The 27,842-nt window shown below is 52.2% G+C and overlaps 2 protein-coding genes across 2 annotated transcripts; both read right to left on the reverse strand.

Moving 5' to 3' along the window:
* Positions 1 to 8,405: 8,405 nt before the first annotated feature.
* On the reverse strand, positions 8,406 to 12,017 carry LOC116520603 (protein ZNF783-like). The gene is made up of 4 exons (XM_032234874.1): positions 11,986 to 12,017; positions 10,498 to 10,624; positions 9,971 to 10,072; positions 8,406 to 8,595 (listed from the first exon to the last, which is right to left on the reverse strand). Exons 1-4 carry the CDS (start codon positions 12,007 to 12,009, stop codon positions 8,432 to 8,434), a joined length of 417 nt encoding a protein of 138 aa, XP_032090765.1. The 5' UTR covers positions 12,010 to 12,017; the 3' UTR covers positions 8,406 to 8,431.
* A 6,207-nt stretch (positions 12,018 to 18,224) lies between these two features.
* LOC116520593 (zinc finger protein 135-like) lies at positions 18,225 to 27,535 on the reverse strand. Its single transcript, XM_032234864.1, has 6 exons — positions 27,317 to 27,535; positions 24,887 to 25,011; positions 22,072 to 22,169; positions 21,384 to 21,494; positions 20,445 to 20,558; positions 18,225 to 18,931 (listed from the first exon to the last, which is right to left on the reverse strand). The coding sequence occupies exons 3-6, from the start codon at positions 22,100 to 22,102 to the stop codon at positions 18,315 to 18,317; spliced, it is 873 nt and encodes a 290-aa protein (XP_032090755.1). The 5' UTR covers positions 22,103 to 22,169; positions 24,887 to 25,011; positions 27,317 to 27,535; the 3' UTR covers positions 18,225 to 18,314.
* Between the last annotated feature and the right edge of the window lie 307 nt (positions 27,536 to 27,842).

Genomic DNA, 27,842 nt, shown 5'->3' on the forward strand with positions numbered 1-27,842 from the left:
AAACAACCAAGCTCAGAGAGCACCAAGGACCTCACAGTCCTCCTCCTCCCCCACTTTTCCTCTTCCTCACTCTCCTCCTCTTCCTCCCTTCCAGCACTGATGATGTAGCCTAGTTGGGTCACAAGACATCTGCAAGGAACACCCACCCCCAAGCTCCGAACAGTTGAACCCTGAGCTGCAAAGACTCTCTTCCAATGATCGTTGTTTTGACTAATTTTACTTTAGCAATCATTTGAGTTGGTGATTGGCCAAAGGATCCCAATTTGGGGAAGAATGTGGCACCCATTGTTTGGATCACAGTCGTGTTAAATGATCCTGCTTTGGGAAAGAACATGGGCCTCTCTCCTGGGTCACGCAACTCCCGAAAGGCTCCCAACTCTGGGGAAAAACATCACATTGATTTTCTGGACACACAGCCACCCTAAAGGATCCCACTTGGGGGAAAGAACTTGCCACCCCTCTCCAGGATTGCACAGCCCCCCACCCCCAAGGATCCCAATTTGGGAAAGAACCTGGCACCCATTTTCTGGATCACACAGGCCCCCAAAGGATCCCAATTCAGGGAAGAATGTGGCATGGTTTTGGATCAGCCCCATAAAAGATCCCAATTCCGGGAAGAACGTGGCACCTTTTATTGGATCACATAGGCCCCTAAAAGATCTCAATTCCGGGAAGAATGTGGCACTAATTTTCTGGATCACACAGGCCCCCAAAGGATCCCAATATGGGGAAGAATGTGGCACGTTTTTGGATCACATAGGCCCCTAAAAGATCTCAATTCCGGGAAGAATGTGGCACTAATTTTCTGGATCACACAGGCCCCCAAAGGATCCCAATATGGGGAAGAATGTGGCACGTTTTTGGATCACACCGCCCGATAAAAGATCCCAATTCCGGGAAGAACGTGGCACCCATTTTCTGGATCGCAAAGCCCCCCCCCCCTAAAGGATCCCAATTCAGACCCCTCTCCCATATCACACAGCCCCCCCTCTCCTAAAATATCCCACCCGTTTTCTAGATCACCCAAAAGCAAATCCTGGGACAAACCGCCAGCCAGCCAAGCAAGGAAGGAAACCAGAGCAGATTGCCTCGTGCTCAATTTGCCTGCACTTCAATTGGTTTGCAATTGTTTGGGGATCTGGTGGAGTTGGGTGGATGCAGGGGTTCTCCCCCAGGGGCCAGCCAACCCTTTGCCTACAGCGAGCCCCCTTCCCCAGCAGGATCCCCTCCACTGGAAAGCTTGCCACCAACCCACGTCCCCTTCTCGCCGAGATTGCATGAGACGTCGGGAAGACGCATCGCCCGGACCGGTTTTTTCGCCCGCTCTCTGCCCGGGAATTCCGATGACGTCATCCCCCCACCTCTCACCTGGCTCGCTGGCTTCCGGGGGAGGACTACAAACCCCAGCATGCCAAGCGGCCCCCTCCCTCTCTCTCTTACCTGGCCTCTGCAAGGGGGGAGCGAGAAAAGGAAGAAAGTGGGGGCAAGATTTTGCAAAATTGCTTATTTGCAAAGATTGCATGATGGGCGAGGTTGATGGATGGATGGCTTGGCAAGGGCTTGGGACCGCCCCAAATCCTTGCAAATCTACTTCTCTCTCTTCCTCCTCCTAAGGGATGCCCCAAGGTCACCCCCTCCTCCGCTCGTTGCAACCCCCACCCACACAATCTCCCCATTGCAAATAAGAGGAAGGGTCCTTTCCTCCTTTCTTCCTCCTCCTCTTCTTCTCTCCCCCTCCCTGTTTTAATTTTTTTTGCAAGGCGCAGGACCACGTACAGCCAGGCCGGAAGGTCGGCTGTGGGACACCCCCCCCAGCACTCCCCCCCCCCAAAAAAAACCCACCACTCACCTGGATCCGTTTCGGGTTCCGTTTCGGGAGCAGCGCGTCCCGGGAGCCGCCTCACGCGCGATTTGCGGCTGTGCATCACGGGTCTTCCTGCAACGGGGTGGAGAGGAGGAGCACAAGCCCCTCGCCGACTGCCTGGAGCCCCTCGCCCCACTCAATTGATCTCCCCCCCCCCCAACGCTTCTTGCAAGCAGCCTCCTTCTTCGCTTCCACCCTTCCCACGCGGGGAAAAATAAAGAGAGAGAGAGAGAGAGGTTGGCCGCGGAAGCCGAGCGGATGGACCGGTGGGGCGGTGCGATCTTCCAAGGGGAGGGGGTTAAAAAGCCCCCTCCCCCTTCCGTTCCCCCCGCCGCGTGGCTTCCAGTTCCGTAGGTTCCTCCCCTGACCTGCGGGGAGAGGAAAGGAGGGAGGGGGATTCCTCTCGGGCGACCCCCTCCCCAGTTCCTCCTCCTCCGCCCCCCCTTTGGAAGAAGGGGAGGAGGACTACACTTTTCATGCGGCTGCGCCTTGGTGCTAGAGGTCCCGCGTGGGGAGGGAAGGGGGGTGTCTTTCCCCTCCCGGCTGGAAGAAAAGGGCAGGGGCTCTTCTGGGATCCGGATTGGGCCGAGTGGGCTTTTGCCAAGCCACGCTCGCTGCTCCTGCAGCTGAAGGCTCGGGGGTGGCTTTGTCCCTTGGGCCCCCTTTTTGGGGGACAGCCCCTCCCCCCAAAAAAATGTCCCCCCCCCCACAAACACAATTGGAGGGGTGGGCAGTTGTCTCTCCGCCTTGCCCTCCCCACCCGGCTCCTTCGCAAGCGCCCACCCTGCAGCATCGCGCCTGGGGAAGGACTCCAGAGCCATGCTTCCCCGCCATGCCCCATCCACCAGCTGCAAAGGGGGCGGGTGGCTGTGAAGAGGAGACACCACCCAGCGCTCCCGTTGCAGCGGGCGCCCGGTTGGAGACGCTGGTATGCGGGACCTTCTGTATGGCCTCGCGCGTCCCCTTGGGGGGAAGGCGGGAAGGGGAGGGGGCTCCCCTCCCCCTCCTGCGGGCCGGGCTGCTCCCTACGTGGCGGCTGGGCGGGCGGGGGTCTCAGGAGACCCTCCCCCTCGTCCTCCAGGGAGGGGGAGTCCGGAGAAGGGAGGGATAGCAGGATGCCCCTTCCCCCAAAAAAACCCCTCTGCATAGGACCCCCTTTGAGGGCAATTCTGGCAGGGGTTGGACTAGATGACCCCCCAAGGTCCCTTCCACCTCAGTGATTGTTATCTGGAGGCCTGCAGCCTCTGTTGCACATTACTCCTGCATTACTCCTGTGTTATTTGTGACTTTCATTTGGAGCCGGGCAGTGCAGAAAACTGGAAAGGTCCAGTTGACCAGGAATTAACAAGGTTTGTTTTGACGCAAATCCTGAACGGTGAAGCCAACCTGGCTCGATTCGGGCACTACAATCCACCCGACATAAACCAACCATCATTTGAGGTGTGAGCTCCGCCTTTGCCCTTGACTTAGTGACTGTTCGAAGTTACGACGGCCCTGAAAAAAAGGACTTTTTCACACTGAAGGACGGTTGCAGCACCCCTTCAAAATTCAGACATGGCTTAGCAGCTGAGTCATAGTTACGACGGTCACAGCGTCTCTGGTCCTGCGATCCCTTCTTGCAACCTTCCAACAAGCGAGGTTGACAGGAAGCTGGATTCCCTGAACAACTGTGTGAGTAGCTTAACAATGGTGGTGATTTGCTTAACGATGGTCCTAAAACGGGGCAAAGTTAGTTTAACAATGGTTATGTTTGTCAGGGAATTTGGGGGGCCCCAGTCGTGGCCATTAAGTCTTCAGGATACAGAGTCCTTTCATTTCTTCTCACTGTCGTTAAGTGAATCATTGCAGTCGTTAAGTGAGCCACATGGTTGTAAAGCAATTCCCGCTTCCCGACCTTGCCGGTCGGAAAGGTCACAAAAGGGGATCACGGGACCAGGGCCCCTGCGACCGTCATAACTATGAGTCAGTGGCCAAGCACCCAAATTTTGATCACGTCACCCACGGGGATGTCATAACAGTCATAAGCTGAAACAGCTGGTGCCTTTTTCAGGGCCTTTGTAACTTTACAGACCGTCGTAAATCGAGGAATACTGTACGATCACAACAGAATGCCAAATTGCTAAGTGACCCAGTTGCTGAGTTGCATCCTTAATCGTTACGTGAATTGCGGCTGTCCATAAGTGAATCAGGCAGGGTGGGGAGGACTTTTGAAACAGTAACAAGAGAGGGGGCTGGAACCATGGAGGGGGGGTCCTCCTGCTTTAGCAGGGGGCTGGACTAGATTACCTCCAAGGTCCCTTTCATGATTCTGTGCTCGAACGGGGTTGGACTAGATGACCTCCAAGGTTCTTTCATGATTCTCTGTGAGGCTCCCCTGCTCGAACGGGGTTGGGCTAGATGACTTCCAAGGTCCCTTCCATTATTCTGATTTCTTGTGAGGGTCTCTGCTTAAGGGCCGGACTAGATGACCTCGAAGGACCCCGTGCAATTCTGCGTTCTGTAGAAAGCCTCCTCTCCAACTGCTGCCCTGCACTCCTGGCACATGCACAAAGGGGCTTCCCTAATCCTTCCCACCACACTCCTCTCTTGGCAGGCCGGCTGCAGCGGTTGGATGCGGCAGCCTGTCAATCCCCTCGCGAAGGAGCGTCACCGGGGTCACATGACGCCGCCAAAACGAAGGAAGCGTAAAGCCTGGCGGCGGCTGATCTAAACTTGTGCCGTCAGCGTCCCTGGGAAAAAGATCGGCGAATCCGCAAGCAGCAAGACGTCACCCACCTGACTCTCTTTTTAACAACCGCGCTGCTGGTGTGGAGCGAAGCCCAAAAAGGGAATGAGAGCCGGAATTGCTTTGGAAAACAATAAATAAAATAAAATAAATAATACTGGGAAAGTCTCGAGAACTGAGGCCCAGAATAGAGATGGAAGGGACCTTGGAGGTCTTCTAGAATACAGATAGTCCTCAACATTTACGTCGCTAAGTGAGTTTTTCCCCCTCTGACGTTCCTTTCTTGCGACAGCTGTTCAGTGAATCTCTGCAGTTCATAAGTAGAATAGAAAAGAGAATATAATAGAATTAGAATAGAATGAGAATAGTATTAAATATAATAGAAGAATTAGAATAGAATAGAATAGAATCAGAATATTGTAACAGTAGAACACAGAATAGAATAGAATTAGAATAAAAATAGAATTAAATAGAATGAGAATTAAATATAGAATTAGAATAGAATAGAATATAATAAATAAATTAGAATAGAATAAATTAAATAGAATTAGAATGAGAATAGAACAGAATAGAATAAGAATGAGAATTAAATAGAATAGAATGAGAATAGAATTAAATATAGTAGAATTAGAATAGAATGAAAATATAGAATAGAATAAAATTAGAATAGAATAAATTAAATAGAATGAGATGAGAAAAGAATAGAATAAGAATGAGAATTAAATAGAATAGAATGAGAATAGAATAGAATGAGAATAGAATAAAATGTAATAGAATTAGAATAGAATGAGAATATAGAATAAAATAAAATTAGAATAAAATAGATTAAATAGAAATAATAGAATGAATGAATGAATAGAATAGAATAAGAATGAGAATAGAATAACAGTAGAATAGAGAATAGAATTAAATAGAATTAGAACAATAAGAATGAGAATAAAATAGAATTAAATATAAAAGGCTCAGTAGTGGCTCAGTGGCTAAGATGCTAAGCTTGTTGATCCGAGGTTACAGTTCAGCGGCTAGAATCCCTTAATGGAGTGAGCTCCCGTGATTTGTCCCAGCTTCTGCCAACCTAGCAGTTCGAAAGAACGTAAAAAATGCAAGTAGAAAAATAGGAACCACCTTTGGGGGAAGGTAACAGCGTTCCATGCACCTTTGGCGTTTAGTCATGCCGGCCACATGACCACGGAGACGTCTTCAGACAGCGCTGGCTCTTCAGCTTTGAAACGGAAATGAGCACCGCCCCCTAGAGTCGGGAACGGCTAGCACATATGTGCGAGGAGAACCTTTAGCTTTAGAATTAGAATAGAATGAGGATATAGAATAAAATTAAGAGTACAATCAGAATAAATTAAATAGAATTAGAATAGAATCAGAATAAACTAGAATTGCATAGAATAAAACAGAATAGTAGAATTGCAACAAATAGAATTAGAAATAATGAACAGAACGGAACAGAAGACAGGATAGAATACACAATAAAACAGAACAGAACAAACCAGGAACTATAAACAAGCACAGGCACTTTCAAAAGTAACATCTACCTCTTTATTTATGTTATTTTTTAAAAAGAGTATACAGTAGGAAATTGGCGGAAAGACAAACTAACGTGCCGCTTTCTGGCACAGAGCTACACCTGCGGCTGTCGACTTGACATCAGGAATTGAAAGCAGGCAACCTGGCCTCTTCTCACCCCCTTCCAGCAACCCAAATTCTACTCTTTCTATAAATAGGGAAATAATGAGAGCAAGCGTGCTGTGAGGCGCTTGCACGGCCAGACTTACTTGCGTGCAGGGACTTGAACGACGCAGCTCTCCCACCAAGAGACCCAGAGATCCCGTCTTTTAAGCCGTACGTTTTGCTCATTGTTCTTGGTGTCTCGTAGATCATGGTGAAACCGAAGTCCCCGTACTGATCTGAACAGGGTGAGGGGGCATCATTTGTGGAACCTGCCCTACTCTTTTTTTCCCCCTTGGTCCTTCTCCCTCCCGAGGGACAACCCTTGGAGACCAGGGAAGGGTTAACATCGTGAGGGAGGGGATAAGCCAAATCTCCATCTGTGGTGTGCCCCTCTACCCGGGAATCTTTGGGGAACAATTCCATCGATGGATGTTTACCCCAATTTCGCTCCACAGAACAGGACAGCCATCCATCTGGAATCCGATCGGGTCTCCTGCTAGGGCAAGAGGGTTGGTTTAGAAGACCACCGAGGTCCCTTCCAACTTGGCCACTCTGTATTCCGAAGACTTCCTGCATGCCGCAACGTGGCTCCCGAGCCTTTCCGAATGCCAGCAAAATCCTACAAAGCAGTCGTCTCCTTGCCAGCCCCTCCTCAGTTCTCACAGATGCAGGGCATGGTGCCAGGGGTTGGGGTCCCTCTCACACACACCCAGAAGAAAACTAAGGCACCTTCTGCTGGCATCAGGGACAACCCTTGGGGGCAGGAGAAACTTCTGCGTAGATTTTGTGTGCACCCTTGTCAAAGGAAAATGTGGAATAGAGGGTGGAGGGAGAGAAGCCAAGACGGCGCACAGTGGTAGAAAGACTGCCCTCCTCCTCTAATTCAGTTGCTGAATCTGTTGGGCCGGGTATCCTGGGCGGAGTCCCCCCTCCACCTCAGCCCCAGTCATGTTCCTGTGGCTCCGCTGATGCGCCCGCATGTTGGAGCCTTGGCTGAAGACGCGCGGACAGAGCGGGCAGGCGTACGGCTTCTCGCCCGTGTGCAAGCGCTCGTGAGAGACTAGGTTCGATTTTTGGGAGAAGCGCTTGGGACAGCGGCTGCAGGCGTACGGCTTCTCCCCGTGTGGATCCGGATGTGGGCCACCAGGTACGGCTTGCAACGGAATTGCTTGGCGCACACCGGGCAGACGAAGGGGCGATCCACCGCCGGCTGGGGCAAGGGCGGAGGAAGGATCCCGGCCAGCTGGGGCAAGGGCGTGGTGCCCTGGGTGCAAGGCAGGAGTGCGTCAGCAGGGAGGCGGACGGGCTGGAAGGCGTCCAGACCCAGAGACTCTGGCGCCAGGCGCTGCTGGCTGCAAAATGCTTCCCCATTGAAGGCCTCGAGGGGATGCGGCTGCCGTGGGCGAGAGGTTCCCGCGAATGGATTTTCTGGTGAGAGATGAGGTTGGGCTTGTGGCGGAAGCTCTTCCCGCACTGGGCGCAGACATACGGCTTCTCGCCAGTGTGGATGTGCTGGGAGGCCAGGTACGCCTTGCTGCCGAAGGACTTGCCGCACTCCTGACACTGGTAGCGCCGTTCGCCGGTGTGCACCTGCCGATGGGCTAGCAGGTTGGCTTGTGCCGGAAGCTCTTGCCACACTGTGCGCAGGCATACGGCCGTCATGGCCTGGTGCCAGCGCTTCCGCTTTGGGTACCGAGCCCGCGATGCCCTCGGCTGCCATGTGAGCCATCTGGTGGGTGACCAGCTCCTCCCAGCCATGGAAGCTCCACCCGCACTGGTCGCAGATAAACTCCCCGTTGCTTGGCAGGCCAGGAGCCTGGTGGCCAGGCAGCGGCTGCGGCCCGTAGCCGAGAGCCCAAGGGTTGAAGCTGGTAGCCGGTGGGCCCTTGATGTAACGCCATCTCCGGCCAAAAGGGCAGCGTGCCCTCGCCCTGGCTGCTGGGGAAGGGGCTAACCCCAGTGCCCATCTCGCCCTCCTGGGCCCAGCCAGCTCTGGGGTGTGCGGGGAGCGTCCAGCTGCCTGGGGGACGAGCCGGGGCCACTTACAGATGTGGAGACGCCGGTGGGCAGCCAAGGCGACGCGTCCCAGGAAGCTTCTCCGACATTTGGGGCACTTGTAGGGTTTTTCCGCTTCCGAGGGCTGTCTGTCTGCTCCGGGGTCACCTGCCTTTCGCCCACAGGGGGCGCCTTTCCTCCGGCTTGCGAAACTGGCCGTTTGGGCTTCTTTCCGGGTGTGGAGGGAAGGGGGGCGCGAGGCTTCTTCGCCTGCTCGGGAGGCCCTTGCAACTCCTTGGTGCTTTCGCCTCCTGCTCCGGTTTCACAACTGCAAAAGACAAAGTGTCGCAGTTTAGAGTGGGGGATTTGAATCTGGGACATTTGGGAAGGCTTCGGCACACACATACACACACTCCCCCTGGCTCGAGATTTCCACCGCCACCCCTTCCTCCTCCCTCTGGAGCTGCGTCAAGGTGGATTTGCACCACAAAATAGAGGTCCTATTTCTGTTGACTTTGGGGAACCCCCCCACCCACAAAGGCCAAAGGGGACATTTCTCCATGCCTGGGGAATTTTCCCCTCTCTTTGGCCACAGTGGTTTTCTTTCTTTTCTTTCTTTCTATCTTTTCTTTCCCTCCTGTCTACTCCCCTTCCTTTCCTCCTTCCCTCCCTTTCTCTCTCCTTTCTCTCTTTCTCCTTACTTTCTATCTTTCTTTTCCGTCCTTCCTTTATCTTTCATTCCTTCTTCCCTTTCATCTTTTTTTCACCCTTCCCTCTTTCCTTCCTTTCTTTTCTTTCTCCTCTCTACTCCCCTTCCCTTTCCTCCTTCCCTCCCTTTCTCTCCCTTCTCTCTCTCCTGCCTATCCTTCTTTTTCTATCCTTCCTTCCCCTTCCTTTCTTTCTTTCTTCCCTTTCTTTTTTCTTCCATTCTTCCCCTTTCTTTCTTTCTTTTTTTAACGTTCCCGTTTCGTCCATGAGGCCAATGTTGAGAAAAGACAGGCGACAACCTTTCTCAGGATGGAGCGACCCATATTGGGGGTCTGAGAGCCCCTCTTATTGAGATAGGACAAAGGCAGGGAGCAATAGCAGTGGTTAAAAACAGCCTGTAAAAGTACAATTTCTAATCTACTGCTCAGTCTATATATGGTCAAATCCTGGCGTCAATGGTAGGGCACATCTCAGAATGTTATGTTATGCACCATCAGGATGTTGGCGTTTTAGGAGTTTGTTTTCTCCTGTGTGGTTCAGCGTGACTCTGCATGCCCTGGTATGAACTGGGCCATGGGGGACACACACCTAGACAAGGAACTATATTACAACACTTTTTCTCTTTCCTTCCTTCCTTCCTGTCCTTTTCCTTGCTCCATTCATCCCTTCCTCCCACTTTTCTTTCCCTTTTCTTCCTTTTTCTTTCCTTTTCTGCAATTTCCCTTCCTTTCTCTCTCTTTTATTTCCTCCCTTCTCTTTTCCTCTTTTTCTTTATTTTCTTCTTTCTATCTTCCTTCCTTTCCTTCCCTCCCTCCCTCTTTATATTTAGTATTTCGAAACCACTCATCTTCCCCAAACTGGGAATCTCTCCTAATGAATTCCCTCTTTGCATCCAGGGAAAAATGACCCCATCCAGGCTGACAGTTTGCACCCGACATCCAGAGCCTGTGCAGAGTGAGAGACCCCCAATGCCCTGCCCAGCCCCCCCCCCTTACCTGGACACTCCCCGTCCTGCACTGGGGGTGGCCCAGCATCGATCTGGGGCACCTCCCCTCGTGCCAGCTGGGATAGCAGTTCAGGGATGGCCAGCAAGCATTCTGCAAAGGGAAAGAAGGGGGTTGGACTAGATGACCTCCGAGGTACCTTCCAACTGTTATTCTCTGATTCTGTCAGGATTTCCTGCTTGAGCAGGGGGTTGGACTAGATGCCCTCCCTAGTCCCACCAATCTCTGATTCTGTAAATTCTCCTGTTTGAGCAGGGGGCTGGACTAGATGACTCCCGAGGTGCCTCCCAACTCTGTTATTGTTGATTCTGTAATGGTCTCCTGCTCAAGCCGGGGGGTCAGACTAGATGACCTCTGAGATCCCTTCCAACTCTATCATTCTCTGCCACAGTTTCTTGCCCACTCGGTCTACTGAGCTTGCGCTGAAGGAGGCATTTGGGCAGCCCCAGATGACCCACCCCCATGTCCCAAGACTCCTCCCCCCCCCCAAGAAGGGGAGAAAACCCTCCAGGCTTTACCCAGCGAGGAGACCAGCTGGAAGTTCTCGGCCATGACGTCGCGATAGAGGTCCTTCTGCCATCCGGCCAGTGCTGCCCATTCCTCGGCCGAGAAGCAGATTGCCACGTCCCCAAAGACCACTGGCACCTGTTGGGAGGACGTCCAAGTGAGGACGGCTCAGGAAGAAGGGCCAGGCTGAGGACCATCCAGCCAGGTGGAGAGAGAGACCCTCCCTCAAAGTGCACAGGGACCACAGAACTTCCCTCTCCCCCCCCCCGTTTCTCTTTCTTCCTTCTGTCCTTTCTTCTTTGTCTTTCTTTATTTTTTAGTTCCTATCTCCCCTTATTCCTCCCTCCCTGCTCTTTTCCTTCCTTCCTCTTTCCTTCCCTCCCCTCTCTTTCTTTTTCCTTCTTTCCTTCCTTTCTTCTTCTTTGTACGTCTTTATTTTTTCTTTCCTATCTCCTTCCTCCCTCCCTTCCTTCTCTTTTCCTCCTTCTCTTTTCCTTCCTTCTTCTTCCCTCCCTCCCCTCCCTCTTACTTTTTCCTTCCTTCACTCCTTTTCCTTCGTTTCTTTCCTTCCTTCCCTCCCCATTTTAGTTTTCCTTCTTTCCTTTTCCTTCCTTCCTCCCTCCCTCCCCTCTTTCTTTTTCCTTCCTTTCTTCCATCCTTCCTTCCTTCCACCCCATAGGCAAGGGAAGGACCCCAGGGCCAAAATAAGGGTGGGAGGGGGCTGTCTGAGAGCCCAAAGCCAGTAGAAGGAACCCCCTTCTCTGCCCCCTTCTCCGAGACCGCCTGAACCCCAGCTGTCAGCTTCCTTTCACGCACGTTTCAAACGTGCCACTTTTGCACGGAAACTCCTCCAAATGTTTTCCGGGCTGGGAAACCCTTTTGCATCTTCTGCGAAACTGATGCTCTCTCACACCCTTCCACCGCTGCTCCGTCCCGGGGTCCCATGAGTGAAGCGCTTGGGTGGTGAGTGGGTAGGGGTTGCCTTGCCAGCCTTCCCTTTGCAAGTCCCAGACGGAAATGCGGGGGGGGATTCCATCCTTCCCGCCCCCCCCCCGCCCCTCTTCTCAAAAGCCATGCAAACATCTTTCTCGCTCTGCCCACTGCTCCCATCGTTCCCGGCCGGCACAGGGAGCGATGGGATCGCGAGTCCTACTACCCACCGCCAAGACAGAGCAAAACAATTCCCCCCCCGCCGCTCAAAGAGGGTGGGGGCGGCATGCAGGAGAAGCGTCTCCTCCTGCTGGGGAGGGTGTCGGTGTAAGAGCCGAGCCACCTTGACCCCCGCGCGGTCGGCAATCTGAAGGTGGGGATGGGGTGGGATCGTCCCTGGGGAGGGGGTGGTTTTCTTCCAGAATAAGGAGAGGGGGCAAGTCAAGGAGCAGCGGCGCCCCCGCAAAGACCTCCGGCAACGACCGGAGGAGGAGGGGGCTTGGGGCGTGGAAAGGCGGGGTTGCACCGGGTGAGAGAGAGAGACAGAGAGACCGGGCCCACTCGGCTACCTGCGCGGGGGTCCCTCCGGCCATGGCTCTAATTTCCCCCCTACCCACCCACCCACCCACTCTTCCGCGGGCGATCTTGCAAGGATGGAGAAGAGTGCGGCTCCGTATTGCGGCCCCCGGGTCGCCGGTCCTGATGCTGCTGCTGCTTAGCCGGTTGCTCTTTTGTTAGCCTTGCAAGATTTACACTCCGAGGAGGAGGAGGTAACAAACAGCTGCACGCCGGGAAGTGTAGTTTTTCCACGGCCTCCCGGAGCAGGAGGGCGGGGCCAACCCAGACCGACTCTCCCCCTACCCACCTTTCTGCCTCCGAAAACACCCCGACCCTCCCCCGCGGCCAGCGTAGCCTTCTACCATCCGCCGCTGCAGATCCCGGCCGTTGCAAGGAAGCGCGAGGATCGGATTTCCGCGGGGCGGGGGCGGGTCGAGGCACCACCCCTCTTTTTTGTACCCCCACCACCGAAATGATGGAGCTCAGCCCGTGCGCGGAAAATGTCCCTCCCCGCGTCGCAACGCCCCGGGCGAAGGAGCGGGTTTAGGGAAAGAGCGGCTCTCCCCCTTTCCAAAAGTGGTCTTGCAGATAGATGGCACCCTCTCCTCATGGTCTCTTCCGAAGGGTCAGGAACTGCCACCCGCCCCGCCCCACCCCCGCCGTGGAAGGGGGGGTTAGATTGTGCAGGTCTAGCAACTTGACGTTCCTTGGGAAAAACAAAATTTTCCCTCAAACTTTTTGCGGGCTTCAAACTCCACTCCTCTTAATTTCCCGATCTTTGGAGTCGGGGTCTGCATGGAGGAAGGAACAAGCGGGGTGGGAAGGATATTTGTATTCTAAACCTTGTGGGTAGGTGAAAAAACGTTGTATGTAGGGTCTCCCGGCCCCTCCCCTCTTCTAAATCTCCCTCCCAGGCTTTTATAAAGCTCTAAATTGGGGAGGGGTGGAGAGAAGCCCCTCCCTTAGGAAGACTGGGAGCTTTTCTTAGAGCAAGGGACATCCACCCCCCCCCCCCAAAAAAAAATCCGAATGCAAGAGAATAGTGCCAGACGGAGGCTTGGAGGTCTTCTAATCCACCCCCCCCACCCCTCAAGCAAGAGACCTTGCACCATTCAGAGTAAGATAATATCAGGGTTGGAAAGAGCCTTGAAGGTTTTCTAGTCCAACCCTCTGCTCAAACAGGAGACTCTTACAGAGTGATAGACTAAACAGATGGAAGGAACCTTGGAGGTCTTCTAGTCCAACCCTTCCCCCAAGCAGGAGACCCTCTAGCATTGCAGGCAAGTCTCCAGCCTCTTCTTTCAAAACCTCTAGCAACGGAGAGCCCACAACTTCCGGTGGCGAGCAGTCCCACTGGTTCATCATCCTCACCGTTCAAAAGTTTCTCCTTCATTCCACATTGCTTCACTCAAATTGATTTCCATCCATGTTTCTTGTCCAGCCTTCCTGCGCTTTGGAAAATAAATGGACCCCTTCTTCTTTGGGGCCCACCTCTCAAACTCTGGACTCTTTCTATCGTGTCACCCCAAGTCCTTCTTTTGATTAAAGGAGACACATCCAAAGCCTGCAGCCGTTTTCTATGTTTTTGTCTTTGGGCCTTCCAGCCCCCTGACTTTTTCCAAAAGTTTCATGACCCAACCATCTTCCTGTTGGCAATCCAGCTTTTCCTGCTGTTGGGGTCCCGTACCTTTCGCACTACCACACTCCTTTGCAAAAACACACACTCCACAACTGTAAGAAAGCCTTTATTGCAAATAAACATAGCTCAGAAAATAAGACATAATAATATTATAATAATACATCTGGAATAGGGCCTACGGGCCCGTCTGGATTCATGGGGCATGAAGTGTCTTTCGGAGGCCGTTCGCGGAAGGGGATGCAAGCACGGGGGCTGGGGGATGGGGTAGAGAGTCTCCTGGCTTGGGGTTTAAGGTTGCAGGGGGAGGGGGACAGCAGTCTCCTGTCCAGTTTCACATCTCCTTCCATCAGCAGCTCGACCTCCGTTACGCAGGGACCCCACGTGGGGGTGGGGGGGAAGTCAGTTGCAGGAGGAAGAGGGTGGATGGGTAGGGAAGGAAGATGCCCTCCCAATCTCTTGCACCAGATCCTGAGCGCCGAACCATCTTGATGCGTCGAGGTCTGGCATGAACGAATGATGTCGGCTGCGATGGGCATTGTGCATTTCTCCAAAGGCGACATGGTTGGAGGGGGTAACCGCCATGCAGAGAACCCCCGCCCAAATGCTGGGAAGAAAGGGGGAGGGCTGGGGCACAGACAACAGAAATGGCAAGCCCTGCATGCTTGGGGCGCAAGCAACTGACTGGCTGCTCTGCAGGACGGATCCAGCAGGATCTCCTTCGGTCCTCAGTCAACAGGTCTGATCCCAGAAGCAGAGCTGAGAGATTTCTACCTGCCGGGCTGACCTCTGACCTCTCCCCAATTCCTCCAGCCTTGTCCCACTCCCAAGGATTGAGGGGGATCCACTATCCAGAAGGTGGCCGCCTCTGAATGGCAACTCGCTCTTTCGGGATGGGGGAAAGCATTGCTGCGTCTCCTCACCCCGAAGAATGGGGCGCATCCAGATGATCTCGCGGCAAGCAGGCCATATTTGATCCAAACAAAAATTGCAGAGTCTTCCCAGACCCACCCCTTCCCTCAGCAGCAAAAAATTCAGAATCCCTCAGGTAGATGTTTCACCTTTCAACCTGCCTTGGCACCCGGAAGAAGGACATTGCCCAAAAGCCTTCGGGAGGGGGAACCCTGCCTCCTTCGCAAGGAATGTCGTACAACCTCACCGTTGCTGCCCGTACAGGACCATGCTCACCCACAAATTATGACATATGATGCCCAGCCAAAGTGGGAGGGGTCGTTGCACCTGGCCTCCCGCATCTAAGAATAAAGGGGAGCGGGCAGTCAATTCTCTCTCATGCAGCGGCCACCAAAATTTGGGCACCGCAGACTGGTTCTGTATAGGACGGTTTTTTCCAGGGTTCTGCATGCTGCCTGCATCCATGCATGTGACATGCATGTGATGGGGCCTCGCTTGTTTCCACGGACTGGTTCCCAGCAGGTTGTGAACCGTGTTGGTACACGGACCAGGACTGGGTTCTGCCCGGTGCACAACCTCTGGGCCAGCTACGGAAAACAATGTGGAATTTGGAGGCTGCCAAGCAGCAGGGAGGCCAGGGCAGGGCAGGGCTACCCCTCCTAGCCAACTCGGGTTTGGCCAACAGGCAAAGGCCCAACCACACGTCGGAGCGATTTTCCGAGCGCAACAAACACAAGTCATGACTTTTTGGGCACAAGAGTCCCTGGGTAAGCTTCTGGGTCTCTTGAACTCCTGTGCCACATCCCTGGATGTGGAAAGAGGCCTGGAGTCAGAGCGGGGCTTGACTGCAGCTTCCCTTGGCTTCGGGGCTGCCCCTATGTTGGCAAAACTATCCACGCCAAACAAGGCAGGACAGTTCGGCTGCCGAAACTCTTGGCTGGAGAAGATGGGGAACCCCGTCACCCGAGCTCCACTCACTTGACCTGAACAAAACTTTGACCACAATTGTGTTTCTTTTGGGGGGCAGAGGGAGGTTGAGGTCCGTGTTCCTTAGCGATGGCCAAGCCTCCAACATGCCTCCAGACTGGCATGGCTGAATTTCACCAGCTTAAAAAAAAAAAGGTCCCCACTTCTCAACTTCTGGGCGGTTTGATCTCAGGGTACATCCCGAGCAAAGAGTTAGAAGAATTCACCCCTCAGAGCAGCACCTCCATCACCTGGGTTGTGACTGCAAGTCATCAAAGTTCCTGACCAGATTCCCCCACCCCATCCGACTCATGCACGAAGCTGCAACTCTGTGTGCCCATGCACGCATCCCAGCACGAGCTAAGCGATCTCCCTCCTCACATCATTTGCACGCTCGACCACGTCGCCATCAACACCTCTGCCCGTTCCCAAGATAAAATCTGTGCCACCTACGGCCCCCGAAATCAGCCTAACTCAACAGGCACCGGATGCCCAGAGAAGCCGGGAGAGGGGAGGGGGCCTACACCCCACATTCTCATCCCTTGCAGACTTCAGCAGGAGAGGCGGCTGTCGCTATTCCCCTCCTTTCCCATCATAAGCCTGGACCCTCGGCGGGCTCCCTTTGTACATTTGATCGTCTTGGGGCCCTACCATACGAAAGGAGACCCCATCCCTCTTTCTTTCCAGGAAGGCTTCCCAGCTTAAGGCACAGATCCCCCTCACACAAAAATTCAGCTTTCTCCCTTCTGGCAGCCCCGTGCCAGGGCTAGGACCCAGCATTGTGGGTGCCACACGGGCAGGGGGGCAAGTCCAGGGGCGACAGGTCATTCTAAAGTGCTTCTTGTTCATTCTGGCCCCTCTTTCTGCAAGGACCCCACCCATCTTTCAGCCCCACCACAATCCAATCTCTTTGGGTTGGCTCCCCACAAGCACCAGGCCTTTCTAGCACCAGCTGTTGGGAGGGGGAGGGTATTTCCTTCTGACTTGCCCCACCCCCAAGACAGCCCCATGTGGCTGGGGGGGGGATGTGGCTTTCCTAACCTGAGGGGTCATTAACTCCGGGAGTTGAATGCCAGGCAGAGCCCCTCCCCAATGTTTTTCCCCGGTGGGAGGTGCGAAATCCCTCCCCACACACACCCAAAACGTCCAGGTTCTGTTTCACCGTGATGGACATATGGGGAGCATGACCACCAGTCTGTTCTGTTTGGCACAAAGCCGGTGCTCCCTCGCCGGCAAGAGTTCAGCCGTTCGATTTGCCCAGCGGCAGCACGATGCCGACGGTACATTTCTGCAACAAGTTATTTCAATGTTTCCTTTTGGAGGAAAGCAAGAGTGGGAACGGGGACCATGGAGTCTCTGAGGCAGCTTTGCAAAGCCGTAACAGAGCGGAACCACCATCTTGGGGGTGCGCCAAGAGTCGTGTCTGGGTACGAGGCACTCCCTCCAACCAGGGTTTATCAAGTTTCCAAGAATGGGGAGGCGCTCTTCCATCTTCACTTCCTGTTTGGATTGCTGCCAAATTCTCGATCTTTCCATCTGTCTGTTTAGGGGTAGATGAGGCGCATCCAGAGAGATTCAGGGGTAGTAAGACAAGGTGGACACGGTTTTGGTCCTTCTGCCATGTGACACTTTGGGAGGGGAGGGAGTACCCTTGCTGGAAGGATGGATTGCCTCTTGAGACAGAAAGAGTCTTGGTCAGATAGGTTAGATCCAAGGAGGGTCCGTGTGCGTCCCTAGAGTAGGAGGGGGCAGATGGGAACTTCTCGGTTTAGGATACATGCATAAACCCCGCGGTCCGCCCCAAAGGGCTCTGCTGACGGGGGGGAGGGGGGGAAGAGGGAATCCGAGGAAAGTCCAGCCTCGGCCAATCTGTGCTCGTGCAGCAAGTTACCGCAAAGAATCAGGAATCGAACATAGTCTGGGATTAGGAGCAGCTGGGTGTGTCTGGCCGCCTGCTGGAGCTGAAGGGTGCGTGTCGGGCAGGGAAGGCCCAGCCAGGCACGGCCCGGGGCGTCCCTGTTACCGGGCTGGAGCTGCCCCAGATGCGGGGGGTGTGGAATGACCAAAGAGGCCCTGCCAGCATGGCAGAGGCAGTGAAGCATCTCACTTGGGGCTTCCACAGTGGTGGTGGGCCGGGGGCGGCTGACAACCCCTTGGGCTTCGAGGTGATGGGAGGGGGTTGCCCCATGGGCACAACCGAATGAGCGCTGGAACTGGGCAGCAATGGGAGGCCCAGCCGGCGTTGGCAATGGAGCATCTCCTCGTGAGGATCCAGAATGGTGGGTGGAGCGCTTAGCTTCGGCCCCTGCTCCGAGCCAGGGGCCACTCCTTGAAGGTGCGTCGAGGGGCCAGCCGTGTGTTGACCAGGGGGGGTCTGCAGGAAGACTCTGCCCATGAGGGGCCCCATGTTGCCCAGAGGGGGCTGGTTGATGAACATTGGGAGAGGGATCTCCGGGAAGATCCGGACGGGGGGCCGGAGTGGCCCGCTGTGCAGCTGAAGCGGGGTCCCCCGGGAGGGCTTGTTGCAGCGCAGGCGCAGACAGAAGGGTGCTAGTCAGTGGATCGGCGCCCAGCACCTGCCGATGGGTACGCTGGTGAGCGCGTAGAGCTGACTCCCCCTTGAAGCGTTTGGGGCAGCAAGAGCAGGCGTGGGGCCTCTGCTGCGAATGGGTGCGCTGATGGGCCGCCAGGTTGCCCTTCTGGCTAAAACGCCGCCCGCAGGTGGCACAGGGGAAGGGGCGCTCTCCCGAGTGGATCCGTCGGTGGGTGATGAGGTTGGCTCTCTGGTTGAAGCGCTTGCCACACTCGGTGCAGGGGAAGGGTTTCTCACCGGTGTGGATGCGCTGGTGGGTGATGAGGTTGGGCCGCTGGCTGAAGCTCTTCCCGCAGACACTGCAAGGGAAGGGCTTCTCCGTTGAGCGGCTGCCACGCGGCACTGGGACCTTTGGCTCGGGTGCAATCAGCCCCTCCTGCACAGCGTGGGTGCGCTGGTGGGGCCAGGTTGGCCTTTTGGCTGAAGCGTTTGCCGCAGCGCAGACAGGGGAATGGCCGCTCGCCGGTGTGGACTCTCTGGTGGGTCAGCAGGTTGGGGCGCTGGCGGAAGCGCTTGCCGCACTCCAGGCATGGGTAGGGCTTCTCGCCGGTGTGAATGCGCCCGTGGGTGATCAGCCCCTGCTTCTGCCGGAAACACTTGCCGCACACCAGGCAAGTGAAGGGGCCTGAACCCAGGCCTTGGGAGGGACGTCCAGGGCCGCCCAGGCTGGGCTCACAGGAGGCTGCTTCCTCCTTCTTGACCCGGGGTTGAGGTCTCAGCTGCCCAGGGTTGGGGGCAAGGAACAGACCTGCCCGGGAACTCTCGGGGAAGAGCTGGTAGCGTTCCAAGCTGGCCACAAAGCCTTTCTGGCCGCCCTCCTCTTCCTTGATCGCTTTGCTCCGTCCAGCGGCTGTTCCAGAGTGGACCCAAAAAAAAAAAGGGGGGGGGGACACAAAAAAAAAGAAATGAAATAGTGAAAAGGGTCCCCAACCCAGAGACCGCGGCTTATTTGGAATTGGGACACAAGGGTATATATAAGCTCAGCTCTCACACGAGCGACTGGCACTTGCGTGCCCAGCTGCACTCATGTGAGGGGCGGGCACACACATGCAAGCCACTCATAGAATATCCCCTCCCACCCTGCACTGAACTTCCTAATGTCTACATAAAAGGTTAACAGTTTCCCCGTCCACTCGTTTCCGATTCTGGGACGCAACACTTTGGTTTGTTGCCCAAGGGAGCCTGCATTGTCTGAAGATGCTTCCATTAGTCCCTGATATGGCTATATCAAAGGCATACAGAATGCTGTTACCTTCCCATCAATTTGGTACCTATTAATCTGCTTGCACTTTCGAACCGCTAGCTGGAGCTGGTAACGGGAACTCACCCCATCTGAGGAGCTCAGGTCTCAAACGTGGGCTGTCAGTTTTTTAATTCAATGTCTTTAACTGCTCAGACATCATACCCGAATCCATCTTCTGTATATCTTAACCCATAGTGTGACCTTAGTACACGTAGTCCTCGACTTTAGTGCCGTTCAAAGTTACGACGGCAGCGAATCAAGTAACTTATGGCCATTTTTCAAATGTTTCCAACAGGACATTCCCAACGTCACATGAACAAATCGAGATGAAATTTTTGCAAATTCTATTCGTATTTACGACAGTTGCGTGTGCCGGAGTCACGTGGATTCCCACTTTTGCGACCTTCCAACCAGCGAAGTTACAGGTGGAAGCCAGATTCACTTAACAACTGTGTTACCAACGTACCAGCTGCAGCGATTCAATTACCAACGGTGACCAGAAAGTTAGTCAAAGGAAGCAAAATCGAAACTTGTCTCACTTCACGTGAAAAAAATGTTCGGCCCAATTGTGGTCATTAAGTCGAGGACAACCTATACCAGTGATGGTGAACCTTTCCAGCACCGAGTGCCAAAAAATGGAGCACTTCGTGTGCACCCGGGGGCATGCGCACGCTGGAAAATGAACTTCCTGTTCCCGGCGTGTGCCTGCGCGCCTGCCAGCAAGTCTTCCGGTTACTGCTGCGCATGGGCAACGCCCCAAAACATCTGGCTGACGTGCATGTTCACACCAGGAACTGGAAGACCAGCTTCTCTGGTTTCTGGCACTGCCACTCGCACAGCGGACAGCTGTTTGTAGCGTGCGCACATGCATCAGAAACCCAGAAAAGAAACCGGCGAGACTGCATGTGCCAGGCGACATGTCTGTATGCCAATTCGGGCACGCGTGTCATAGGTTTGCCCTCATGGACCAATTCTGTTGTTTTTATTATCAATTTCCCGCTTGTATGGCTATTATTTTTTTCTGTTGCGTGCATGTATGTACGCCGATTTGCCTGAGTAGTGGAGAAAAACTCCGGGTTTTGCTCCACCATAAAACCTGGCGCTCCCCAACACTGCCTACCTTGGCAGGAGCCTGCGCAAAGTTTGCCTTCCTCCAACTTCTGACGGTCGGTGACTCCGAGTTCCTCCCACCGTTCAATCCAAGACAGGCTCTCGGGTTTGAAAAAACGGTAACCTGGGGCGGAGGGGGGAGAAGAGATCACAAAGGAACAAGTGAGCCTGTGAATTCTCCTTCACGGAATTTTCTGGAAGGATGGGAAGGATGTGCTTTGAGGCAGCTCATCTCCCGGGTACTTACCAAGCCCATAAGGCAGCCCTGATTTGGCCCATGGTCTGTGAGAGAGGGGGTCCGGCCAAAAGTCACCTAGTGGGTTTTCGTGCTGAAGGTGGGAACTAGAACTCCCAATCTCCTGGTGATTTGACCCAAAGTCACTCAGTCGTTTTTATGCCTAAGGCCGGACTACAACTCCCATTCTCCTGGTTATGAGCCTAAAGTCAACCAGGCTGGCTTTTATGGCTAAACTAGAATTAGAATTCGCCTTCTCCTAATAATTGGCCTGGACTAGAACTCCCAGTCTCCTGGTTCCTAGGCCAGCACCTTCACCCTTACATCAAGCTGCCTCAACTATCAAGCTAACCTTGAATTCAACACAACCAAAAGAAGGGTGCTGGCTTTGGAGCACAATTATTGTATTGTGGTGTTTATAATTTTCACTGTAATATTATTTCCCCTCCCAGCTAGGAGGAAAAGTCTCCAAAATGGCAACAAAGTGTCTTCAGGCCAAGGGAGGCCATCCCACAACTTTGTGTCTTTCAACACCTCGGAAGGATTAGTCATGTACCCGCAACCGGGCCCTATGCAGAGGGTCAGGAAATGAAACCCAAAGGAATGAAAAATAATTGTGCTATCCGAACTCTGGCCAGAATGGGGTGTGTGTGTGTGTGTGTGTGTGTGGTGTGTGTGTGTGTGTGTGTACATGGAGCAGGCCCACGGACGTACCTGCACATGGATCGGTGGGAATCCCACGGGTGGAATCCAGCTGGTCGCCCACGCACTGCTCTCCGACCCGCTCGATCCGAGACAGGAGATCGGGTTTGAGAACCGGGTAGCCTGCAAAGATTTGACATGCAAGACCGGCCAAAGGAAGACCCCCCCTCTTTCCTGGGACTCAGGAGGGAGGGGTGCTTAATTAACTGGCTGCCCCACCCGAGGATGGAGGATTGTGAGGCTCCTGGGCTCCCTGAGCTTTTGATGGTTTCCTGGCAGACTTTTCATTACCAAACTAGGTAACACCATCAGTGCAAGAAAGGAATGGGCTTGCAAGGAGTGGGGAGTGGTGAGGACGGTGGGTCCCTGTACTCTCTGGGGTTTCCTTGCAGACATTTCATGACCCAACTAGGGAACATTATCAGTGCCACAAGGTAGTGGGGTTTGGGAAGAGGAGGAGGAAGAACTGTGGGTCCTAGGTACTCTCTGAGGTTGGGAGGTTCTTGGCAGATGTATTATTACCAACGAGCATATGCCATCAGTGCAAGAAAGGAATGGGGCTTGTGGAGGAGAAAAAGAGAAGGGGGAGGAGGAGGAGGAACAGGAAAGGCTGTGGTGTCCTGGGTGCTCTCTGAGCTGGGAAGTTTCCTGGCAGAAATTTCATTACCAAACTAGCGAATGCCATCAGGGTGGCTCTTACCGAGAGAAGTCACCAGCTCGTAGTTCTCCATCACAACATCCAGAGAATGGAGAAAGTTTTCTGAGCTCCTTGGGGAGGAAGACCAGCTCAAGGGTTATCTGGGGGGGGAAAATCACATACACTCCAGAAGACAGGCTTAAGATACAGAAGGATCTTGACAAACTTGAACATTGGGCATTATCTAATAAAATGAAATTCAATGGTGAAAAGAGTAAGGTTCTACATTTAGGCAAGAAAAAAAGAAATGCACAGGTACAGCATAGGTGGTACCTTACTCAACAGTAGTAACTGTGAGAGGGATCTTGGAGTCCTAGTGGACAACCACTGAAAATAGGAGCCAGCTGTGTGCAGCAGCTGCCAAAAAATCCAACACAGTTCTAGGCTGCATCAACAGAGGGATAGAACCAAGATCACGTGAAGGGTTAATACCACTTTATAATGCCTTGGTAAGGCCACACTTGGAATACTGCATCCAGTTTTGGTCACCATGATGTAGAAAAAGATGCAGATTCTAGAAAGAGTGCAGAGAAGAGCAACAAAGAGGATTTGGGAACTGGAGACTAAAACATATGAAGACAATATAAATAGAGAGAAGATAGATATGCAAGATAGATAGATAGATATGCAAGATAGATAGATAGATATGCAAGATAGATAGCTAGATAGCTAGATAGCTAGATAGCTAGATAGCTAGATAGCTAGATAGCTAGATAGCTAGATAGATAGATAGATAGATAGATGATAGATAGATAAAGACAGGTGGTTAGGTAGGTAGGTAGGTAGGTAGGTAGGTAGGTAGGTAGGTAGGTAGGTAGGTAGGTAGGCAGGCAGGCAGGCAGACAGGCAGGATGGATGGATAGATAGAGGATGGATGGATGGATAGATGATAGGCAGGCAGGCTGGTATAGACAGATAGATAGTGGATGGATACAGGATGGATGGATAGGATAGGCAGACAGATAGGTAGGTAGATAGAGAATATAGATAAATACAAGATAGATATAGACAGATATGTTAGATTATATATGCCGTGTTTCCCTGAAAATAAGACAGGGCCTTATTTTCTTTTGACCCCTGAAAAAAGGGATTGTCCTATTTTCGGGGAACTCTTATTATTTTTGAAATGCAGGAGGTCCCTTAACCTTGGCCCGTGGATCAGCTGATCCAGAGAGGGCCAGAAGTTCTGTCTCTGTTTCTGGCACACTCTTGCCAGCCCTAGCATCACTGGGCCTGCCTCTCTTTTTGCGGCTACCACTAATATAGCTGGGCTTTGCGGGAGCCGTCTCCGCAAGGCTGTTCCGCGTGGATGGCAGGTGCAAGGGGGGGGGGGCATGTGGGGCATGTCCCCTCCCAGGAAATGGCGGAGAACGCTAACATATATACATATGATAAGGGAGGATATGATCAGCTGATAAGGGATGAGAGCTTGTGGCTCAGAGGTTATTATAACTGCTTAACATGTAAAGTAGCCCAAGTTCATACCCCAGTAAGGGAATGGCTAGCTGATAAGAGCTAGCTTGTGTGTGTGTGTGTGTGTGTGTGGTGTGTGTGTGTAGTGTGTATGATGTGTAAATATACATACATACTTTTAGATTTTTTTTTACAACCCCCGGTATGCCCAAATATGGGAGGAAGATCACTACTTCCATTCTCTATCCTTTGGCTCGTCACAAGAGACCATCCAGACAGAAACCCAATATGTTTACTGTTGCCTTTTTGTTACATTTTGTGTATTTGTGCTGATAAATAAATAAAGGGAGACTAGTATAGATCTATTTCAAGCTATTTAGCTCTGGCTAGCTGATGACAGCTAAATAGCTTGAAATAGATCTATACTAGTCTCCCTTTATTTATTTATCAGCACAAATACAAAACATACATACATATAATTTATATAATTTATATCAAGGCAGTCCTTAACTTACAAGCACAATCGAGCCCCAAACAGACTTTGCTGAGTGAGACATTTGATTTGTTACGGCCCCATTTTACGATTGTTCTCACCATGGTTGCTAAATGAATCCGGCTTCTTCAGTGACTTTACTGGTCAGAAGGCGCAAAAGGGGGATTGCTTGAGCCCTGAGACGTTGAGACCGTCATAAATGTGAGTCAGTTTTCAAAAGTCTGACCACAGGGCTGCTTTAATGCTCATAAAGTGTTTTTAAAAAAGTCCTAAGTTCCTTTTTCCAATGGCGTTTGTAACATCAAACGGTCACTAAGGGAAGCATCGTAAGGCGAGGAGCGGATGAACTAATTAAGACCACCTCATCCGAACATAGCTACATAGTTTTCTGGTTAAATAAGAAGAAGTTTCTGGCTTCATTCCTTCTTTAATAGACGTTTAATATTTATACAGACACCCTATGTTAAAGAGAATTGATTTTTAAAATATATTTTTCTTTTCTAGAAAAGAAAAGTGTATTTTTTTTTAATGTTTAATGTCAGGAGTTGGGCTTACATTTTTTCTCTCTTTTTTCCTTTTATGTACAAACATTTTTTACTTTTTTTCTTTGCTACTATTGGAATGCATGGGGTTTTTTTTGTTTGGTGTTTGTTTTGTACTTTATTCCTACTGATAAAGAACTTTTTAATTTATATATACATACACACACGTGTACACAGACACACACAAACTAGTTTTGTATTTTATTCTTATGGTTAAAACATTGCATATACACATAGTTTTGATTTTATTCTTGATAAACATCACACACAAATGCACACATACATTTATTTTGTATTTTTATTGATACAAATACACACACACATCATTGAGGCGGGCATAAAAAAAAACACCCTTATCCTTCCAGCTTACCTGGGTAATTTGCACCTGTAGGGAGAATTTTCCAGGAACAAGTGAGCATTTTTTTCATCCCAGCGTGGAGCGATATTTTTTTCTCCCCCCAATCCATTTATTTTGGTTGGTTTTTTGGAAAGTCCCTGCATAAATCAGGAAAATATAAATTTATTTCCGGACACAATGTTGAAATTGAGGAAGTTCAGTCTAGTTGAGGGGGGGGGGGGGGGAGACATAATCAATATTCCAGTATTTGAGGGGGTTGCCCCAAGAACAGCAGGGGTGGGTGGGTTGTCAACTTATTTTCCAAAGCACCGGAAGGGAGGACAAGAAACAACAGACAGAAAATTAACTGAGGAGAGAAGCAAACCTGGAGTAAAAGAGAAACTTCCTAACGGTGAGGACAATTAACCAGTGGAACTGCTTGCCACCAGAAGTTCTGGGTGCTTCATCACTGGATTTTCAAGACAAGATCGGACAGGTATGATAGAGGGTCTCCTGCCTCGAGCAGAGGGTTGGACTAGAAGACCTCCAAAGTCCCTACCTGTTCATTCTGATTGACTGATTGATTGATTGATTGAATGAACCAGTGGAACAGCTTGTCACTAGAAGTTCTGGTGCTTCATCACTGGATTTTCAGACAAGATCGGACAGATATATAGAGGTCTCCTGCCTCGAGCAGGGGGTTGGACTAGAAGACCTCCAAAGTCCCTACCTGTTCTACTCTGATTGACTGATTGATTGATTGAACGAACCAGTGGAACAGCTTGTCACTAGAAGTTGAGGGTGCTCTATCATGGGAGGTTTTTAAAAAGAGACTAGACAGCCATTTGCTTGAAATGGTTTAGGGTCTTCTGCTTGAGCAGGGGAGTGGACTAGAAGATCGCTGAGGTCCTTTCCAACTCTCTCTTTTGTTATTCTGCTGAAGCTCAGGGTTCAAACCTGGGCTGAATAGAAGGCAAACCAAAGACACACACACACACACCAGGCAAGCAAGGAACCTTAGAGGTCTTTTAGTCCAACCCCCTTGTTCAAGGCAAGAGAGAGGGACCCCCTCCCCCCAACTCCACCAAAGGAGAAAACAGCCCATTTGCAAGGATGCCATTCCATCCCCAGGCCATGGGAATCTCCTCCAAGTGTTCAACTCCCATTATTTTTTTTCTCCCTCCCTCTTTCTCATTCCCCTCTCTTTCATCTTCTATTTGTGTGTGTCCTCTCTCTCTCTCTTTCATTCTCTTTCTCTCTTTAGTTTTATTTCACATTCTTTTTCTGTCTCTTTCATTCTTTCTCCTCTCCCTCTTATTATTTCTCTCTCTACCTTTCATTGTCTCTTTCTCATTCTCTCTCCCTTCTCATTCTCCCTCACTCTCATTCTCTTTCATCCTTTCTGATTCTCTTCTCTTTCATTCTTTCTCATTCACTCTTTTTTTCTCTCTTTCTGATTCTCACTCTTATTCTCTTTCATACTTTCACATTCTCCTCTTCTTTTATTCTCCATTCTTTCTTTCATTTCCTTTCTCTGATTCTCTTGCATTGTTTCTTTCTCTCTGATTCTCTTTCTCTCTCATATTCACTTCTCTTTCTGTCTTTTCATTCTTTCTCTCATTCTCAATTCTCTCTTTCCATCCTCTTTTTCATTCTCTCTTCCTCTTTCATTCTTTCTCACGTCCCTCCTTCCTTCCTTTCTCTTTCTCTCAGATTCCCTAGCTCTCATCCTTTCTCGTTCTCTTTTCTCGTTCTCGCCAATTCTCTTTCTCTCTGTTCATCCTCCTCCCATCCTCTCTTCTTTCTTTCATTCCCATTTTCTCATGCGCCCTCCTTCCGCCTTTTCTCTCATTCTCATTCTCTTTCTCGTTCTCTCTTGTTCTATCTTCCATCCACTTTCTCTTATTCCCTTCCCTTCTGTTTCTTTTTCATTCCCCCTTTCTCCTTCCCCTCCACACTTGCCAAACTTCCCTGGACAAACACTCCCACCTCCCCCCCCCCTGTCCACCCACCACAGACCTCACCCCACCATAACTAATGCTCCCCCTCCCCACCAGAAGAAATAGCCTGGGGAGAGGGGAAGACATGTCACTACAGGGCCAGACCCCCTCCCCAAAAAGGATGGTCCTCCCTTTCCTTGGGGGAGGGGAGCAGGACTCCCGCCTCAAATCAGCCAAGGAGGAAGCTTTCCTTCCACCCCACCCAGCCCTGTTGCGCTCCTCCACTTTCAGCTCGGCTTGGAGAATGGCGAAACCTTCCTACCTTGGATGGATTTGAGGCGGGGGTCCTGCTCCCCAAAGCCCCCTCCCTCCCTCCCCTCCTCCCCCGCTAGGCCCGACGCCCCTCAACCGTCCAACCATCGTAGGGAAGCCCGGCCGGGCCTGGCTTTCCCTCCCTCCCGGAACGTGGGATACCCCCCGGACCCCCCTCCCCGAGACGCCAGCCCCCCCCCCCACCACTCACCAGGCCGCGCCGTGACCCCTTGACCCGGCGGGCGGGGTCGCCATAGCAACAAGGGCGACGGTCCGGGCCCCGTGGCGGACGCGTCGCGCGTCAGCGACGCATCATCGGGCCGAGACGCTGACCTCACGTGGTGACGTCACGCACGCGCGCCCCCCCCCCCCCGGCGCGCCTGCGCGCTCCCTCACTCTCGGCCCCAAGGGGGCGAGGCTCTTTTAAAAAAAATAAAGAAAAAGAGCCAGATGAAGGAAGCGGAAGTGACGCCCCGACGTATTTCCTCCCTTCGCCTCTCGCTGCGCGCGCATCGGCCTCCGCAGCCCGTGACGCCTGGCACGTCTCGCGATATTTTTTTTTCCTTCTCGGAGCCCTGGCGGGCGTGGCCTGCGCCGTGACCTATCGCCAGTTTGACAGCTCTGCCCCCCACGCGCGCAGCATGACGGGACGGGAAAGAGAATTCTCTGTATCGTAATCGCGGCGTATTCTTTGTAGATTTGTTTTCAGAGACAGGGACTTCTTGCCCTCCCCCGTC

This window comes from Thamnophis elegans, chromosome Z, assembly GCF_009769535.1.
Source record: "Thamnophis elegans isolate rThaEle1 chromosome Z, rThaEle1.pri, whole genome shotgun sequence".
Lineage (NCBI taxonomy): Eukaryota > Metazoa > Chordata > Lepidosauria > Squamata > Colubridae > Thamnophis > Thamnophis elegans.